This window comes from Montipora foliosa, chromosome 2 (assembly GCF_036669935.1).
Source record: "Montipora foliosa isolate CH-2021 chromosome 2, ASM3666993v2, whole genome shotgun sequence".
NCBI classification, from domain to species: Eukaryota; Metazoa; Cnidaria; class Anthozoa; order Scleractinia; family Acroporidae; genus Montipora; species Montipora foliosa.
Window position 1 is genome coordinate 9,122,187 of NC_090870.1, and position 18,851 is coordinate 9,141,037.

The window sequence follows — 18,851 nt, forward strand, 5'->3', positions numbered from 1 at the left end:
CTGCCAAAATAAAATTTAGGACCCACTCATGCGAAACAACAACAACAAAAATAAAACAAAACAAAATCGAGCAATGTACTAAAATTTTCATTTACCGAGACCTTAAGTATCTCTTCACTATTATTATTAGAGATGATTACTTGGAAAATCTGTCAGATCCTACTACCCTGGGATGCAAAATGATCACTTGCGGTTTCCGTCCGCTGCTCGAAAACGTTGCGTGCTTAAAGTGCTTAATTAAAACTCTAACAACACACTTTTCCACTTTATTTATTCTCCGAAATCGTCCCAAATCCATTTTTGACATTTTTATTGACTTTAAAAGACGGGAAAAGCAACCTGTTCTCGACCTTGAATTCGCGATTATTTAACAATTGTTCCATGAGCGCGCGTTGGATATGCCGGGTAATCAGGTCTGTCAATAAGAGGCGGTAGCCGGCCAAAACAGCCGGCTACTTTCGTCTCATTTTACTACCAATCAAGATAAAAAGTATTACACTTGTTAAATTATCATCGAAGAAACCTTTAAGGCATTCATTTCCCCCTTTTGAGTGGAATTGACGGCATATTTTAAGAAGATCGAACAGAGAAATTACCACAAAATCGTTCGTGCGAATGGTGTGGAACTCGTGGAACGCCTGGAACTGAATAGTTCCCAGTCCTGCGCTTAATCTGATGAAACGACATGGTGTCCGTGCCGAAGAAAGAGCGTTTTCCTTCCAGCTCAATTAAGTGAGCAAACTCACTTTTAGGGCCGTCCTCTTTTAATTCTAAGTCTTCTACTTACAACTTTATTGACAGCTCTGGGCTATACTCGGAAAAATTCCGCCGTTTACCCTTGCCGGGGTCGAGATTACTAGCTAGTTCGGGAGCCCTACTATCGAGCTTTACTAGACTTGTGGGAGCTAAGCCATGAAACTAAGTTTCGGCGGTGACAGTTGTCCTGCTATCCTGCTAGGATTCAAATTGGAGAAATGGCGCATTTTCACTACATGAGCTCAGCTAATAGGGACCTTTAGATTCTAAGACGAGAACGAGAACGAGTACGAGATTTGAATTGATTTTTTTCACTGCCGTGGTGAAGGACCTCAGCTATTAGTGACCTTTATATTCTAGGACGAGAACGAGTACGAGATTTTAATGCCCGTTTAAAGCGAAAGTACTTAGAAAATTGATAACCCTGACAATTAATCTTGCTCTTTGTTAGTAGCATGGGTTGCTCAGTTATTCTTATTGCCTGATCGAAAAATGTCAAAACTGCTACCGTGTTGCTGACTCACTTATGTCCAGGTTTGACCCTAATTAGATGCACGCCCAATTTTGACATCCAACACAAAGTGTCCCTTTAAGTCTAAGCATTTGCTACCTATTTTCAACAATAAGGTAAGGGTAGAGGTCAGCGTTATTTCTAGCTTTGGGTAAATGCAGCAGTTAATCTTCACTTAAAGAGCAGCATTTGGGGGACACTTTGTCTGTATTCTGAGACACAGTGATGTTGAAGTTGGCGAGAAGAGCAAGGGGACACTTCATGACGCTTATTGAAATCCGCGTGCATCTAATTAGGGTCGAACCTGGACATATTTCTGGTGACTTGTTTTGACTCCACGGCATTTTTGCAAAACCTCGTACTAAAACGACAAAGGTATCACGTTTTTCCCTCGAAAATGACGATGGTTTGCGCGCGCTCACTGTTGTTCAATGGGAAATCTCCTACAAGTAGTAGTTCCCGTTCTAGAATCTAAAGTTCTATTATATGTTACCACGTTAGTGAAACAACGGGACGCGGTACAAGAGTCTGAGATCCTAGGGGGGAAAATTGTTACGCTCGCATGTCGTGGAGTCAATGGTAATGAATGGTAATTAAGTCAACTGATTCTTTATATTTAAATATTTATTCAATTGTTCACATCGTTTTTAAAACCAAATTTATGCATTGCAGCAGGTAAAGCTCTCAACTCACTTATCTTACAAGATAAATGTGTGGGTAAATTTAAGCTTGACCGGGATTCATGCTATTTAATTGGTTTTCCATTTTAACCAGGAATAGCAGGGTCATTCCAGCTCAACTTGAAAGACGCTCATAAATCCAAAGCATTTAAGGTACAAGAACACGATGATTCTGGCATCTTTCGAACACACTACGATGTCCTATCTTCCAATGATACCCATGCTTACATTCGCCGTACCTGGACAAACCGCGACTACACAAAGTTTGCCGATGGCGCACAAGCAAAAGGACAGCACAAAGTGCAGTCGGAGCACAGCACCTACGTTCATTTAGAAGATGGCAAAGTGAAACAAGTTCACCGATCTACAAAAGCATCTTTCAGGCCGGCCAATGGTCATCCTAGGGCAGATAATTTTGAAGGCTTTCAACGTCAAGACCAAGATATTGAGATGTCCGCGAGTGGCTATAGCAAGTTAACATTGCGATCTTGTTCGAAGACTAAAAACGGACGAACCAAGCGCTCAACCATCAAGGAAGAGAGTTTTAGCGCAGTGCAATCACTCACTAGTGATAGTTTATTGTTCACGGAAACTGACAAGATAAAATGGTCCAAGATGGGTGGAGAGAAAACAGAGAGAGTGAGGCCTCTGTATGTCGTGCTGCGATGTTTTACTGACAAGAGCATGAAAGAACGTGACATTGGTGATTGTTCTAATGAGTTGCACCGTATGGTTAAAGATGACGAGAGTACCTTTCGCACGATCGTGAGACTCGTTCAGGATCGCAGTCATCAAAACTTGACGTCGTGGACAGTATATATAGCTGCACTAGCAGGACATGGCAAGTACGGAGCGCAGAATGCCTTAGCACAAGCTGTGACTGAAGAATATCCGAGATCTCTAAGCAAGGAAGAGTATGAAGCCCTGTTGATTGGAATTTTCTATTTACCGGAAGGTCCTCTCCACGTGAGGCTTTTTGATGCACTGTCCCAGCTGATGACCAAAGAGGAAAAAGGAGATGAAGTAACAGCTACTGCAATGCTGGTGTTAAGTGGTCTGACTGCGAGAGCGAAAAGTGCGGGATACAATGAATCGCTTTGCGATTCTGTCGCTCAGATGGTGCACAATAGGTACCAGAATAAATCAAGTCTTTACCATCCTGAAAGTGAGGCACACCAGACACAGTTGCGAGACCACATCTGGGCGTTTGGGAATCTTGGGCATCTTTCTGGACTTCCTCTTGTCCTGGAACACATTAACCATGATAACTCTGGTATCCGATCAGCGGTGATTACAGCCATGAGAAAGCTCCCAGCAGGGCTGACCAATGAGCACCTGATGCGCACGCTACACGCTGACGATCACAATGATGTGAAAGTTGCAGTTGTCAATATTTTCGTGGAGCGACACCAGAATCTCAGCGATTCAGTGGTTCAAGTTTTGGAACATGCCATAGCGGCCTCCTCTGAGAATGGAACCTTGGATTCGTCGATAAACGAGTTTTTGGAGAATCATGGTGACCATCCCAAGGCAATCTACCTTCGAAAAAACGTAGCATCATACATCGCCAAAAACGTGCCCTTTTCCCATTTCTCCGTCCAAGAGAGTTCTCTCTTAGTCGTACAAAGCGGTGGGGAAGACATTCGGTGGAGAATGGATTGGTGCAGAATCAATCATACAGTTCTTGAACCAAGTTAGCCTGAGGATCGGCATCTTTGGTGGAAAATTTGAGGTGAATCTGGACAACTTCGCAAATATTCGAGCTCATATTCTTAAGTTCGGTTTCAATGTTGTTAGAGGAAAGGCGGCTTTTAGGGCATCGGCTAGTTTTAAGAACGACTTTCCGAAGGATCTAATTCACGCCATTGCGGATGCTGGAGACGAGTTGCTAAGGCAGTTTGATAGCATCACAAGCATAATCGCAGAACAAATTAATAAATTTAAAGACAAACTTGCTAGGTATCTACCGATGTACATTGACAAATTCAAAGACTTCGTCAACAAAGTGGTTGAGTTTGTGCAGAACCTAGTCCAGCCGCTCCGACCAATAAACCTTGTAAGTAAAGTTATCCAGCTGGCCAAAGATGTAGAAAACCGAGTCAAGGATTGGGAATGGCTTATAAACAAAATACATAAAATTCAACTAACTCTAGGAAGACTGACTGGTGTGGATGACATCTTTAACAAAGTCATTGGAGCACTAGACAAAATTCTCAGTGTTGTTGGAAACATAACCAAGTACTTGCCCAACAATCTTCCTGTAGGCTTCAACATAAGGCATCTGTTAGACAGTCTTCGCTCGGCATCCACAGATCTTTACCTGGATAAAATCAGAGAGTACTTTAATTCCTTGGGTGTGTCCATACCTGACGGATTCCTTCGGCAGTTTCCATTCAAGTTTTCCATTCGCTTTTCATTATCACTGCAGTCTTTTCAGAAAGTAAGTCTGAATTTAATGCGATTTGCAAATCGTTTCTTGGACATCTCCTCGCTGCTGGATTTTCTTGAAGGGATCCGATTTCCCAGAATGCAACTGGAAGATATGAACTCCCGTTTTCCACCTTACCAAGGAAACCGTTTTAACTTCGGTCTTCGTTTTGATTGGAGAGTAAGCTTGAAGTTGAAGTTAAATCTTAAGTCGCCCAACTTCCAGAATTTCGTGGCAATTTTCAAGAAGCTGAGTGATTTTCTCAAACAGTTTAGTCTACCAGATTTTAACCTTGAGAAGTTCTTTCAAGAAATATTGCCTGATAATAGCTTTGATCTAAGAAAATTGTTCAAAGGACTCCTGGGAGGTAGAAGTAACGCTAATTCTACCAATCCTTCAGAAATCTTGCAAGACCTCTTAAACGGTCTTCGCAATCTGCTTGACTTTCAGTTTAAGAACGTGTCAGCCATCAGTGATATTACTGATTTTTTCCACGAACTTGGACCTTCAGTAGAGCAATTTGCTAGACAGAGCGTTCAACGGATTTGCAGCGTGTACGAGCTGGCTTTGAACTCCTCGCAAGAATTCAAAGAATTTGGAAACAACATTGAAAAAGAAGGGATCCAGGCACTCCAAGTTGTTGAGAATTCAACACAAAATGCATTGACGGAACTACTCAACTTCACAATTCTTGTAGACAACTTAATAGCTGATGTTGACCATAACTTCAGCTTGGCAGTAAAGAGCTTCATATCTGGTTCTCTGCGAAAGCTTACTGAGAAACTAAATAATATACAGGACATGGCAGACGATGTCGTGAAGTTTGTCAATGGAACAGCGTCGAAGGTCACTGGAGCGTGTACAAAAACAGCGAATTTCTCTGCGGTAGTAATCGATAAGGTCCAAGTCAGCGCTCGTGAAGCCGTCATTGAGCTGGCATCTTTCATTGGACCTGTGGCGACAAACATGAAAACGGTTGGAGCCCAAATGAAGTCTGCTGTCACCAATGTCGAAACATGGTACAAGGAAAACCTAGCAGCTCGTGTAGGGAAGCTATCTCGTGTGGCCCAAATCATCTCTGACTTTTTGTCAATCTTAAACACCAAAAAAGGAAAAGGGTTCCTTGGAGCCGTTCGAGAGATTGCTACTCGCATCAATGAAGTCCTTAAGCATCTGAAAAATCTTCCTGAGTACGCAAACAAAGCAAGGAAAGTTGCTGATGATTTTATCAATTTTTCGGACAGCGCTGAAAATTACAAAAGTGAAGTTCAGAAGCTTGATTTGGGGCAGCATTTAGGAGTTGACTTTGACCAACGTATACGAGATGTTTGCAATGAGTTCAAAACGATTGCCACAGAAACGCTGAGCAAAATTGGAAGTTATAACATCGTAGAAGAGGTAAACGCCTTTTTCAGAACTGAAGCAGATAAATTTGCCAACAAAGCCCGTTCAAAATTTCGAAGAATCAAAGAGCCGATCATAGAGATACAAAGAGAACTAAGAAACATCCAGTCCATTGTGCGTGAAGTGATTGCAGTTTTAACTGATCTTAAGCCTTTTACAAACAATTTCTCGCCTATATTAGAAACGGCTGGAAAGCTGCCGGATTGCGATCGAATGAAGAAAATATTCCTTGGAAGTACCAAGCCTTGCATACAAAGAGCGCTTTTGGTCGGTAAATACACTATTAATCAGTACACGGACCTCATGAAGCAAGTCAAACTTCTTTATGATATGGTTCCTGAAACCTGGAAAAATTTTAAGATACAGAAGTGTGTCAAGGGTGGAAGTTGTATTTCCAAAGTCTTCATAGATCAAGCAAAGGCTTTGAAAGACAAAGTTGATTTCCTCATGAGTACTTTCCAAGAAGCCAGTGGATATACTGATATGCTTGGAACATGTGAAGAAGGAGTGAGCAATATTACAGCTGTCATCGACACTGTGAAGCTTCTTATTGATCAAGCTCGAACCTTTTCTCTCAAAGATGATGTCAAAAAGGTAAAGGCAGTTTTCCAAAAGATCACCGGTCGCAAGCTTGACGACAACGAAGAAGATGCAGGAAGCGGTATTCAAAAGAGGTCGATAGAGGATGGCAAAGAGCACATAGAGAGAATAGTTGATTATATCCAACAAGCCAAAGAAATCAAAGAGAAAATGGAAGATTTGCTCGAGAATACTTTCAAGGCTATGAAAAATGTCTACGATGACACCGTTCTTGAAAACATTCGAACTCTTAGGGATGTGAGAGCCAAGCTTCAATTGTCTTATGAACTGTGGCAAAAAACAAAGAACATTAACCACGCCTTACAGGCCTTAGACACCATTACCCAGACTGCTTCACGGTATGCTGATCAGTTGAAAGACGTGACTAAATCATTTGAAAATCCAATTGTCGATCTCCTTGCCGAGACTGGAGAGCTCAGTGATGTTGTGGAACCGTACCTTAATAAATATGTTTCCAAGTTCACGGACATTGTTAATAAAGTTAACGGATTCTTGGATAAAGTTACTGACTTTCTAAGTAAGCTTCAGCTGCGCCAGCGTGGTCTTGACTTGACGAAATACAAGCCTTGGAATGAGATACCTTACTGCTCTGAAGAAGTGTGTCTGAGATCAATTAGACGATCATCATCCCTTTACTTGAACACCATCTTCACTTGGAAGTTTCCACATCTTGATGATCTGTCGTCCATGACAAAGAGCGGACGCTGGCTAACACCAGGACTCTTTGACGACTATAAAGTAGAGGGGATCTCGAAGCTTTCTAATAACGAAGTGATTCTCGGCATGCACGGTGTTTCGAGCAACAAAGGCAGGGCATCACTCCTCGTGGTTACCACCTTTGCTTTAGGTGTCAAGAAGATAATTCAGCTTGGAAGCCAAGGTGCCCCATTATCAGTGAAGATTGGAGGTGTCGCTGTTGCTCGGGATTATATTTGGATCAGTGACAGTGAATCAAAGAATATCTACTCGGTGAGAAAATCTAGCATAACAAGCATTTTGTCAACACAGGCACCGTCTTGGGTCGGAATTTTAAATGCCGTATCTGTGGAAGGTAAAGCAACTTCCGTTTCGTACGACGAGTCAAGCAATGTTTTGTGGGTAACAAACGGGGAAGGTGAAAGGGCTTACGGCTATAAACTCTCTGCAAATGGGGATCTAGCATCGTTTGGTCTTGCGCCCGATAGAGTGATTCGCATTGGAAAAAATGCTCAAGGGATGGCGATTGTGAGACAGTTCGGTGGTGAATTCGCATGCATATCAAAGTGCGCGATGATTGCTGGCTTTCAATGTAAGCTTGAGTTTCATGCCTTGACTAGTGACGAAACAGGAGAAAACACGTTAGAAAGAGTAGTCCGAACTCCTTCTGGCTTGGAGTCTGTTAACAGTGTGGACAGTGAAGTTATAGCAGTTGCCTTCTCCAGTGGCACTTATTCCGAGAAAGAGAATATAGAACTCATGGGTGGTGACCTTGAAGACAGGTACTTTTATCTAAGGTTGCCAATTCTGAACACCACATTTGGAATCTACGAAAACTGCCTCTTCTTTGAAGTGATGAATGATTACGTCTTGCGCCCACGAAAGCTGTTTCCTTTTGGAGATATGCTATGTGGCCATAACCGCAAACGAAGTATTTATCAGTTGCTCTTAGAATCCGATATTTACTCTGATCAACTTGAGAGAGAGCATAGAAAGAACCGCTTGCGCAGGATGGTTACAGACCCAGGATCCTGCATGACATTGTTTCGAGGGAATTTGCTACGAGGATATCAGCAATTCATGCCAGAATATTCTCAAATCGTACTAGTGTTTGGTATACCGGTGAGACTTTTTGCAGGGGCTGGCGGGTATTATGTTGTGGATTACCATGGGCAAGTTTGTATGGGCGACAAGGCTTTTAGACTCGGCCTTATTCCAGGTGCATGGGTCTCTGTTTATGCGGGCGCGGCCCTGTCTGTATTTATCACTGAAGCTGGAATTACTATCGAGGCAAGAATCCTGGAAATATATTTAGTACCAGATCTGCAAATCAAGATAGACAAGTGGCCATTAAAGGCTTGCATCGAGTTGAAACTTCGAATGAAACCGCTTCGTATTCGAATTTGGCTGTGGTATCGATACCGAACATGCATTCGAATCAGGTGCTGGTTGTTTGGATGCAGCATAAGGATCAGATGGTGCTCCAGGAAGACGCTGGCAGAGTGGTCGTGGTCAGCCAGCGAAATTGATAGGACACAGTTTACCAACTGCAAAGAGGATGTAGATGGGACACCTCCCATTGCTGATGGATCGTGCTCAGCAAGACAAGTGTCAGATACTAAGTATTTTATCCATTGGCATGGATTTCACGAAGATACAAAAATCAACAGCTATCATGTAAGAATCGGCTCTATTCAGGGTTCTGGTGATGACTTTTCTGCCTGGATTGAGCCATCCTTGAGCCTGGTAGTCCAAGATCTTCCAATCATGCACGGTAGGGATGTCTATATCAGCGTGATGGCGACAAATGACCGTGGAATGGACAGCCCTACGGTTAATTGTAAGCTTGTTGCTAGACGGAAAGGTCCCCAGATACGCTATGTCTATGATGGTGTTATTGAAACCGAGGATACCGATTATCAGTGGGATACATTAGCCCTTGGTATGAACTTTCAACTTAGGAGCAATATCGAAGAGGTTGTTGCCGCAAAATGGGGCGTGTCTTCGAACACCTCATGTACCTTTGACGAAATTGAAGCAGACATTGTCCCAATGACTCCAATTGGAGATTCAACATCAATTCAGGTTTCTGGTCTGGATTTGAAACATGGTCACAAGTACTTCACGCGCCTGTTCCTATTCGACGCAATTGGGTTCAAAGCGGTGATGTGCAGTGATGGCATCTTGATTGATACAACACCACCCATTCCGGGCAATTTTCAAGATGGCGCTGGGAAACAAGATGCACACTATCTTCCTTCCATACGGCGTGTTCGTGGAAAGTTTAAACACTTTACAGATCCAGAGAGTCCAATTATAACATATGAATGGAAGGTTGTGAATGTATCTGGCCACGATATCACACCTTTTGTGGGAATACCCATCACCCAACAGACGCCTCTAATGGATGGACTTTCTCTTGAAGCAGGAGCTTCGTACAGGCTTGTACTTCGTGGAACTAATGCAGCTGGGCTACAGGCAGTAGTTGTGACAGATGGATTCATTCCAGACAATTCACCGCCTACCTGTGAGGGAAAAGTTCTTGATGTTCTGGATGAAACAGATCTATCTGATGTAGACTTTGTCAGAGATTTAAACAATATTCAAGCGAAATGGAAATGTTTAGACCAGGAAAGTAACATTCGTGAACAACTTGTGGGAGTTGGAAGGTATCCGAGCGGAGACGATGTCAGGCCATTTAAGTCCATTGAATTCTTAACACATAACGTATCGCAGTATGGGATGGTCTTCGTTAGTTTCACGGACATAAAGATAATACCCAGAGTAAGATACCATGTGACAGTGAAGGTCATAAATGGAGCTAACTTAAAGAGAACGATCACCTCTGATGGCATTCTGGTCGATACAACCCCACCTACAGTTGCTGATCAATACATTAAGGATGGCGTACAAGGAAGAGACACGAATTACACCAGTGAAAGGTTCACTTTAAGCGCCCACTGGGAGCAAGCCTTTTCTGATAAGGAGAGTGGTCTGGTAGAGTATCGTGTTGCTCTTGGTACCAGACCTGGGCTAACGGACATTAGAGAGTTCCAGTCGGTTGGTTCACAAACCAGCATCACTCAGTCAGGACTGTTCCTAAGCAGTGGTCAACGTTACTTTGTGTCGGTTATGGGCTGCAATGGCGTTGGAATGTGCACAAATGGAAGTAGCAATGGTGCCATTGTAGATTTTGTCCCTCCACACGCTGGAAAAATCGTCACTGGATTGACTGGTCCCCCTGTCTTGTACCAGTGGATAACTAAGGCGGTGTGGGCACGATGGAATTGGTGTTCTGTAGACGAAAGAAGTGCCCCTGGAATTCTTAATAAAAGTCAATGTAGCAACGATAGCTTCTACGATGTTCATAGTGGTGTAGCAAATTTTGGTATATCGGTGTCATCTTTAGGGTCTAATCATCTTGTTGCGCCATTTAAAGTGGCCGGGAAGGTGCGGTCTTCAGGACGCAACATTGGCTTGAACGATGGAGTATATTCAGTGGTCATTAAAGCAAAGGACAGAGCAGGAGTGGTTAGTCGCGGTTCATCAAATCCATTCATTGTTGATAGCAGCCCCCCCTCCATTATCTACATTCAACACGGTCATTTTGGAGAAGCACAAAAATATTCCAACGCTCAATTTAAAACTTTCAAGTCATATTTTGAAATTGAAGATGATCTTTCGAAGGTCGTATCATACAAGGTTGGTATAGGAAGTTACTCTGGTGCTCACGACGTTTTGGAATTTCAGACTGTTTCGTTAATCCAACCAGTGGCTTTGTTGCGAGCCAACTGGACAGCATCCAGCTCGACGCTCTTGGAAAGCAATCGACTTTATTACATCACCGTTTTGGCGATCAACAAGGCAGGTCTTTTCAGTATCAAATCTTCTGCACCCCTTCTTTCCGACTCAGAGGCTCCAAAGGACGGAATAGTTTTGGATGGTTGGGGCTCCACAGATGCTAAATACCAAAGTTATTCTTCTCTTTATCGTGCTCATTGGTTTGGTTTTCGGGATTTTTCTGGAATCGAAACTGTTTACCTTGGTTTATCAAGTAAGAAAACGTCGACTCACTGTGATGTCAAAAAAGAAGAAATCGTCCCATCTAACGCGGATTATCACGTCTTATTCGGGTTAAACTTGACTTCTGGACACAAATATTACGCCTGTCTTAAGGTGGTTGACAGAGCGGGAAATGTTGCATTCGTTCAATCCAGTGGGGTTGTGGTGGATTCAAGTCCTCCAAATTCAGGTTTTGTAACTGATGGAAGACCAGGAAAGGATCTTGAAGTACAGATCGAAAGTTCTGCTCTTCGTGCTTCGTGGGTGAACTTCACAGAACAAGAAACAAAAATTGCTTCCTATCGACTGGCATTTGGAACTTCTCCCGGTGGAGATGACGCTCAGGACTTTACAGAGGTTGGCCTCGTAAACACGGCTGCAAGTTCAAAGCTTAAAGTATCCCAACTGACTAGTGGCCAACGTTATTATGCAACAGTTATTGCTTATAATGTGTTGGGTATGCCGAGTGCTATGGTTTCCTCTGATGGTATCATAGTGGATTATTCTCCTCCCATGTTTCTAAAGCCGGTTCACGATGGCGTTGATCCAGACAATGACCTGAACTTTACTTCCAGTGGATATCTGTCAGCATCTTGGATCTGTGCAGATCCAGATACGTCTCTTTATTTAGTTGAAGTTGCCTTTGGCCTGCAGCCTGGGAAATCAGATGTTATGAATTTTACGACAGTGCCCGTTCACAGCAATTCCCTCACAATAAGATACCATCTTCGGTTGGGTTTTCGCTACTTTGCGACGGTCAGATGCACCAACAAGGTTGGACTGAAATCTGTCACATTCTCAGACGGTGTTGTTTTTGACAATACGCCACCCAATGCATCATATGTTCGACATGGCGACTACCAAAGTTCGACTAGAAACGTGACAGTCAGTTTTAAATTCGTTGACGTAGAAAGCTCTGTGCAGGAGTATAGAGTGAGACTTTGGGCTAGAAATGGAGCCACTTCCTCAGCTGACATTTACGGATCATTTTCTTTCAACGGCAGTGTCACCACCGCGACATTACAATCAACAAAAAAACTGAAGAGCGAAGAAACGTACTTTGTAAATGTTACAGGTGTAAACGGAGTCTCTTTGGAGACAACAATGCAATCCGCTGGCTTTACCGTTGATGTTACTCCGCCAATATGTTCGTACGTTTGGGATGGAAAAGGCAACTATCTACAAGATGTTCAATACGCTCCAACCTCCAGTAAACGAATAGTTTCCTGGATTTGTTTTGACCACGAATCTCCTATAGTTAGGTTTCGTTTTTCAGTTACGAATGTGAACACGAAGGAGCACATTATTCCTTTTTATGCTTTGAAAACACGATTGAACTCGTCTGGATCGGCAATCATAACAGGAGGAGGCCGGCAAACGGTAACATACGAGGAAGGTCAGATGTATACGGTTGGTGTTGAGGTGCTCAACTCTGTTGGTCTTAGGACAGTAAACTGGACAAATGGTGTGCTTATTGATAGCACTCCACCAGTGGTAAACAACCTGAAACTAATATTTTACCCTAAAAATGATTCGTTAAAAGCTGAATGGACAGTTCGTGATAACGAGAGTGGCATAAAGTCAGTAGCGTGGGGACTAGGAACATTGCCAGACAAGAACGATATCAAAAACTTCACTTCGGTTCCACTCTTGAAAACTAGCTTACGGATCACCAATGTTTCCCTGAAACTCGGAAGAACCTATTTCTTTAGGCTGCTCGCAATTAATAACGGCGGTTTACCGAGCACAACGTCTTCAAATGGTGTTGTCATTGATCGTACAGCGCCAAACCCTGGGGTCGTCTCTGCCCAATATGTTTTCCCACAGAATTACGACAGAACGAAAAATGAGGTGCCAGGGTCAATGTTAGTGGTCACATGGACAGGCTTTACAGACTCCGAGAGTGGTGTTAAGAGTACTAGCTGGGCCGTGGGAGCTGATCCTCAAGTTATGAAGGAAAATGCAGGAAACTTGTACAACGAGGTGGCCGCTAGTGATTCAGTAGGTGGCGCACTTATAGAAAATCAAACTCTCATTGGAAACAAGACTTACTTTGTTTGTGTACGAGCTACAAATGGCGCTGGTATTTACAAAACAGACTGTTCGCCTGGACTATTCATCGTATTAGGAAAATTCATCGCAGGTGTCGTTCGCGATGGCCCGGTTACATCCGCATTAGACATTGACTTTCAACTTGATGACAAAGCAATTTGGGCCCATTGGAATGGCTTTAAAGACCCAGTGTATGATATCTCACGCTACGATTGGTGCATCCGGGATCAGCCTCCCAATCCGTCAGGACCAGACTTGTGTAGATGGCCTTACAAAGAAGTAAACCATTTACGATTATCAGCCAATCGATTTCATAACCTGACACTTGAACATGGCAAAAAATATTACGTTACTGTGAGAGCTGAGAACAGCCAAGGAGAACATGTTAGTTCCTCCTCCGACGGTGTTGTAGTCGATCGCACTCCACCTGTCGGGAAATCAATTGAAATCGCCCCAGCAACTGGCAAAGGAACCTTGTACGTAACCTCTCTTTCTGCCCCCGTGGTCACGTGGTCCGTAGACGATCCGGAAAGTGGCATGAGTCATTTCCTCATTGGTATTGGGAGTTTTCCCTATGAAGACGATCTACTTGTGTTCCAAGAAGTTGACAGTCTTAGCCGTTCTCTAGATTTGGACCAAGTGAATTTTACTCTCCGAGAAGGACTTACTTTTTTTGTGACTGTGATTGGTGTGAACATGCTTGGTCTGAAGACCACTTTAACGTCGCGGCAAGTGGTGGTGGACTGGACGCCACCTATTTCTGGTGACGTGGTCGATGGGAACAGTACTTCTCTCTTTAGTGGAGACTTCATTGATGCCGATTATCAAAGCGACCGCGGCATCTTAACTGCTCACTGGACGGGATTTCAAGATTTTGAAAGCAGTGTAGTCGAGTATCATTGGTGTATTGGTACAGCTCAAGGTAATCGATTTGTTGTTTACTTGTCCTTATCATTATTGTCAGTTTCAATTCAACATTCAACTCTTCGGCAAATTATCCACCCTAAATTTCTGGTTCTCGACTCTAACTCCAATTATGCGTTAGATATGGAAAAGTAATCTTTTTAATAGCTGCTACACAAAGCCCTTCTAATCCACTTTTAAAATAGTACTTTTTTTTTCTTATTGTTACCTTATTCCGTGTGCATTTGTTTTGCTTACCTTGCAGGCGCTTGTGACGTACAAGTAATGACGTATGCAGGCCTTGATACAAGTACGATCCATCAAACAATCCTCCAGGAAGGTCAAAGATATTTCTTCACTGTAGAAGCAACCAATGCAGCTGGATTGAAAGAGTCAGCTTATTCCGACGGAATTACAGTTGATGTTACGCCACCTTTGATTGGAAACGTTTCATTTAACCTGAAGGCAGATGCAGCAGACGTTGTTTCTTTGTCCCGATCTCAGACAGAAAGCGAACGCAGACGACAATCGGCCGATGTCTTTTCTTCTCTTAGTTCGTGCACAAGTGCTGAGCAGAGTTCATGCTATGCGCATCAAAGCAGTCCTCGACGACTGGATTTTTCCTGGACATGGGCCACGGACGCTGAAAGTGGAGTTTCTTTAGTCGAATGGTGCGCTGGTAGTGGACCTCAGTTGTGTGATATCGTCTCATGGACTGTTGTTGATCCCGAGGCTACCTCGGTGGACTATTCCCTTTCAAATCCTCTCTCATCTGGTAGTATAGTGTACGTGACAATCCGGGCGATAAATGGTGCGCAAATGGTTTCTACAGCATCATCCAATCCACTTCTCATTGATAGTTCCGCACCAACAGTTGGTACTATTGTTGTAGGAAACACTCCAGGAATGATACATCTCAGAGACAACGAGGCGGTTGTCGCAGAATGGAGTGGGTTTGATGATAAAGAGAGTGGGTTAGGTCACTTTGAATGGTCTACCTGTCACGCAAGCTCACCGAACGAATGTATCTCGCCATTTGTTAACACAGGTCTCCAGACGTCTTTACGCAATTCAGATTTAGATATCAAACCCGGGATTTCATATGTGCTCCTTGTCCGCGCTCATAATAATGTGGGACTTTACAGCGAGTCTATATCAAATCCCTTCACTTTTGATGGCGTAATACCGACAACAGGAATTGTTTATGATGGTTTAAGCGAGTTCACTGACTTGGAGAAACAGAGTTCTCTCAGCGAAATCTCAGCCAACTGGTCTCCATTTTCAGACGCGAATAGCCGCATCGCTGAGTACGAAATGTGCGTGGGAACAGGGCAAGATAAATGTGACGTGAATGGGTTTGTTAATCTAGGCATCACACTGAAAGGTACAATAAGTGGCTTGACTCTGAATCACACTGGGACATACTTCGTCACTGTCAAAGCTACGAATGAGGCAGGCTACAGCACAATGGCATCTTCAAATGGAATCGAAGTTGACAGCACTCCACCATATCGTGGATCAGTGAGGGATGGTCAAACAACTCAGGATATTGATTTCCAAGCAGATGACACGTATATCTACGCCAACTGGGACGAGTTTCGAGATGAAGAATCCGATATCAGTAAATACACGTGGTGTGTTGGCGCTACCAAAGGAACTTGTGACATCATCTCCGAAACGGATGTCGGTGACCGCACAAGTGTTGGACAACAGATTCGCCCAGCCTTAGCAACAGGGATGGTTGTCTTCGTCACTGTCGGTGCCTACAACGGTGCTGGTGCAGTTACCAGGGAGTCATCTGATGGGGTAGAAGTCGATAGCACCGCTCCATTATTATCACAGGTAAAATAACTGGTGTTATTGCTCCATGAGGAAAAGAAAACAAAATTCTAAGAAAGTTGTAGTCGGAAATTTTACGAAAGGAAACGGTGAAATTAGTGGTAGTGGAAAGACTGCTAGTTTTTGTAAATCCCTTTTGAACTAGAACGTTAAAACGTTTAGCCTCTGCATGAGAGACTAAATGCGAAAAGCATTTAATACACAAAAGGAAACCCTCTACTTCGTGCCACGGCATATTCAAGCAAAGCAAGCAGTATTTCACACTTACTCTTTTGGTCTGTTCAAGGTCTTTGACTTGCAGCTCAATGATTCAACTAAAGTTGATAAGGACTATGTCACCGCCAAGGACACCTTCTGCGCAAGTTGGAAGGCAGTGGACGACGAAAGCGGTGTGTTAAAAAGCGAGATTTCCGTCTGTTCTGCTATCAACATCAACGACTGCTTGTTGCTGAACTTTGATGTAGAAAACTCCAAGATGATTTGCATTGCTGATTTAGAGTTCAAGGAAGGAGTGAAGTATGTTACTCGAGTTCGCTCCACGAACTCTGTTGGACGATCTAGCGAGATGTTATCGGATGGTTTCGTCGTTGACTCAACAGCTCCAAGTATAGGCGAGGTCATCCACGTGGAAAATCCGCCTTCTGAAAACGAAGGGCAGATATTTACGTACTCGAAGATCTCGGTCGAGTGGAGTGGATTCTTGGACCAAGAGAGCGGTATACGAACCTATTATCTTTGTGTCGGGACCCAGCCAAGCATGTGTAACGTCGTAAACTTTACCAATGTCGGAAACTCTACGAGCTATTCTCAGAGTGGTCTGCTGCTCAAACAAGGCGAAACGTATTTTGTGACCGTGAAAGCAGAAAACAACGCTGGTCTAATAAGTGACGCCACATCTTCTACTGGAGTTGTTGTCGACTTGACAGGTAATTGGGACCGTTTCTATTATTATACAGTGTTCTTATTTTAGATACGGAGTAATGTTTAAAAAAAAAAAAAGAGCAGCAGTGCTTTATTGGGGTTTTACAAAAAGAGGCGTGACCTGCGTGTCCGAGTGTTTTTAGACCCTATAAAACACATGCGGCGAGTTTTTAGTAGCACTCCCTCTGGACTCAGAACAATGGTTTAAATTGTGAGAGGAGAATATTAGCATATCAGAAAAACAAGCTACGCCTTATTAGTATTTTTTATATAAAAAGTACGAACGAGGAGTGTTTTATCAGGATGTAAAGCTGATGCATGTGACGTTTTTCGGTGTTTTGATAGGCTGTTAGGCCCATGAATTACGAATGCGTTTTTGAGCATTGTGTAATTGCTCAAGTAGAGTCGACAGAAGTTGATGCACTTCTAATTTGTTCGTTATTTTTTTGTAAATAAACTACGTTTGTTTAATGTTTTTATCTTGGAACAGTTTTCCATCAATGTCCCAAACCTATAACAAATCTTAACGACTCTGGTAAATCATAAAAGTCGCCAACATTGATGATAACAAGAGCAACCTTTTCACACTCATCTCGAGAGGGAATTATTCCTTATCAGATATTGCTAACTAAATCCACAGTTTAAAACTGTAAATATGAAAGCAAAAATTCGTACCCGTAGTTTTCTGGTGCTCTCTCTTAGTTAATGAAAAAAATATATTTAAGGGGTTTGGCGTGTTCTGATTTGACCGCTTTTTGTTGGACCAATGATTGGTAGTGACAATAGACCAATGAACCAAAGAAAACCCAATGCATGTTATGTAATTTTTTTTTAGCACCCACTAATGGCGGCCAAATTCTTGACGGCCTTGTAGAAGGCGAAGACATTGACTTTCAACAAAGCAGATACAATATATCAGCTCACTGGACTGCGTTTGAAGATCTGGAAAGCAACGTGGTGCAAATTACATGGTGCTCAGGTTCCTCACCCGGTTCTTGCGACTTGGTCGAAGAAACATCTGTAGCGCCAACCAGTACTTCAGCTCTCCAAGTTCTCGCTCAGCCGATTAAAAACGGTCAACGTTTTTTCGTAACAGTTAACGCGACAAACAGCGCTGGCTTGACGACTTCCCTTACATCAAATGGCGTAAAAGTTGACGACACACCTCCAATTCTGGGATCGGTGATGGATGGAATTGGTTTAGATGTTGATTATCTGAACGGCGAGGCTGATGTTAACGCACGATGGTTTGGATTTGAGGACTTGGAGTCTGGGATTGAGTGGTACGAAGTTGCTTTATGTGATGCTAGGAACTCGTCGTGGTGTCCACAACCCTTCAGTGGAATAGGACAAGCTACTAAGATAACCATTACAGGTACGTTTTTGAAGATTTTTTTGCACACTTTACTTTGATGAAAGCTTGAGTGGTAGGGGGGTAGGGTAGAGAAGTTACCTTTTGAATTTGACACTCACTACATTACCCTGTGCGAGGACATGCCCAACTGCTTCTTACGATGCTAACGAACACCATCCTATGCTAAAACTAGTAATAGTCTTCACTACATCTTCCCCCGCCTAAGATAGTACGAAAGGCAGTTGAGATACGTTTAAATTATATGCTGAACATGTCGCCCCTGTTTCCGATTTGCATCTGACAAATCGTCGCTTCCCCCTGTGTCTGATTTGTGTCCCGGCAAAATCAATTTCTGAGCCAGGTAACTCGATTTGCATCAGATGTGCTTCAATGTTTGATTTTTCAATCGCTAACCCGAACAGCACTTTGGTTCTCCTTTCGAGTTTCGACTTCGTGACTCCTAAAACACTTCGGTCATGTAGAACAATACCAATACCACTTGCGCGCCCGTTTAAGCAATACCGATACCGCCTTGCGCGTTCTGTTGAGCAAATCGAGATTGATTCCCCCTACAATTTATCTACCAATTTACACATTTACCCTTTTTACGCGGGGACCTAGCTTCTAGCTTGCCTTCTCGGGTTT

At 43.1% G+C, this 18,851-nt stretch overlaps 1 protein-coding gene across 1 annotated transcript in view; it reads left to right on the forward strand.

Moving 5' to 3' along the window:
- Positions 1 to 18,851, forward strand: part of LOC137992336 (uncharacterized) — a 55,248-nt gene that overhangs the window by 18,043 nt on the left and 18,354 nt on the right. Inside the window, 6 exon segments of the mRNA XM_068837619.1 lie at positions 2,042 to 3,490; positions 3,493 to 3,579; positions 3,582 to 14,111; positions 14,358 to 15,934; positions 16,218 to 16,857; positions 17,688 to 18,227. Coding sequence (XP_068693720.1) covers positions 2,042 to 3,490; positions 3,493 to 3,579; positions 3,582 to 14,111; positions 14,358 to 15,934; positions 16,218 to 16,857; positions 17,688 to 18,227 — 14,823 coding nt within the window.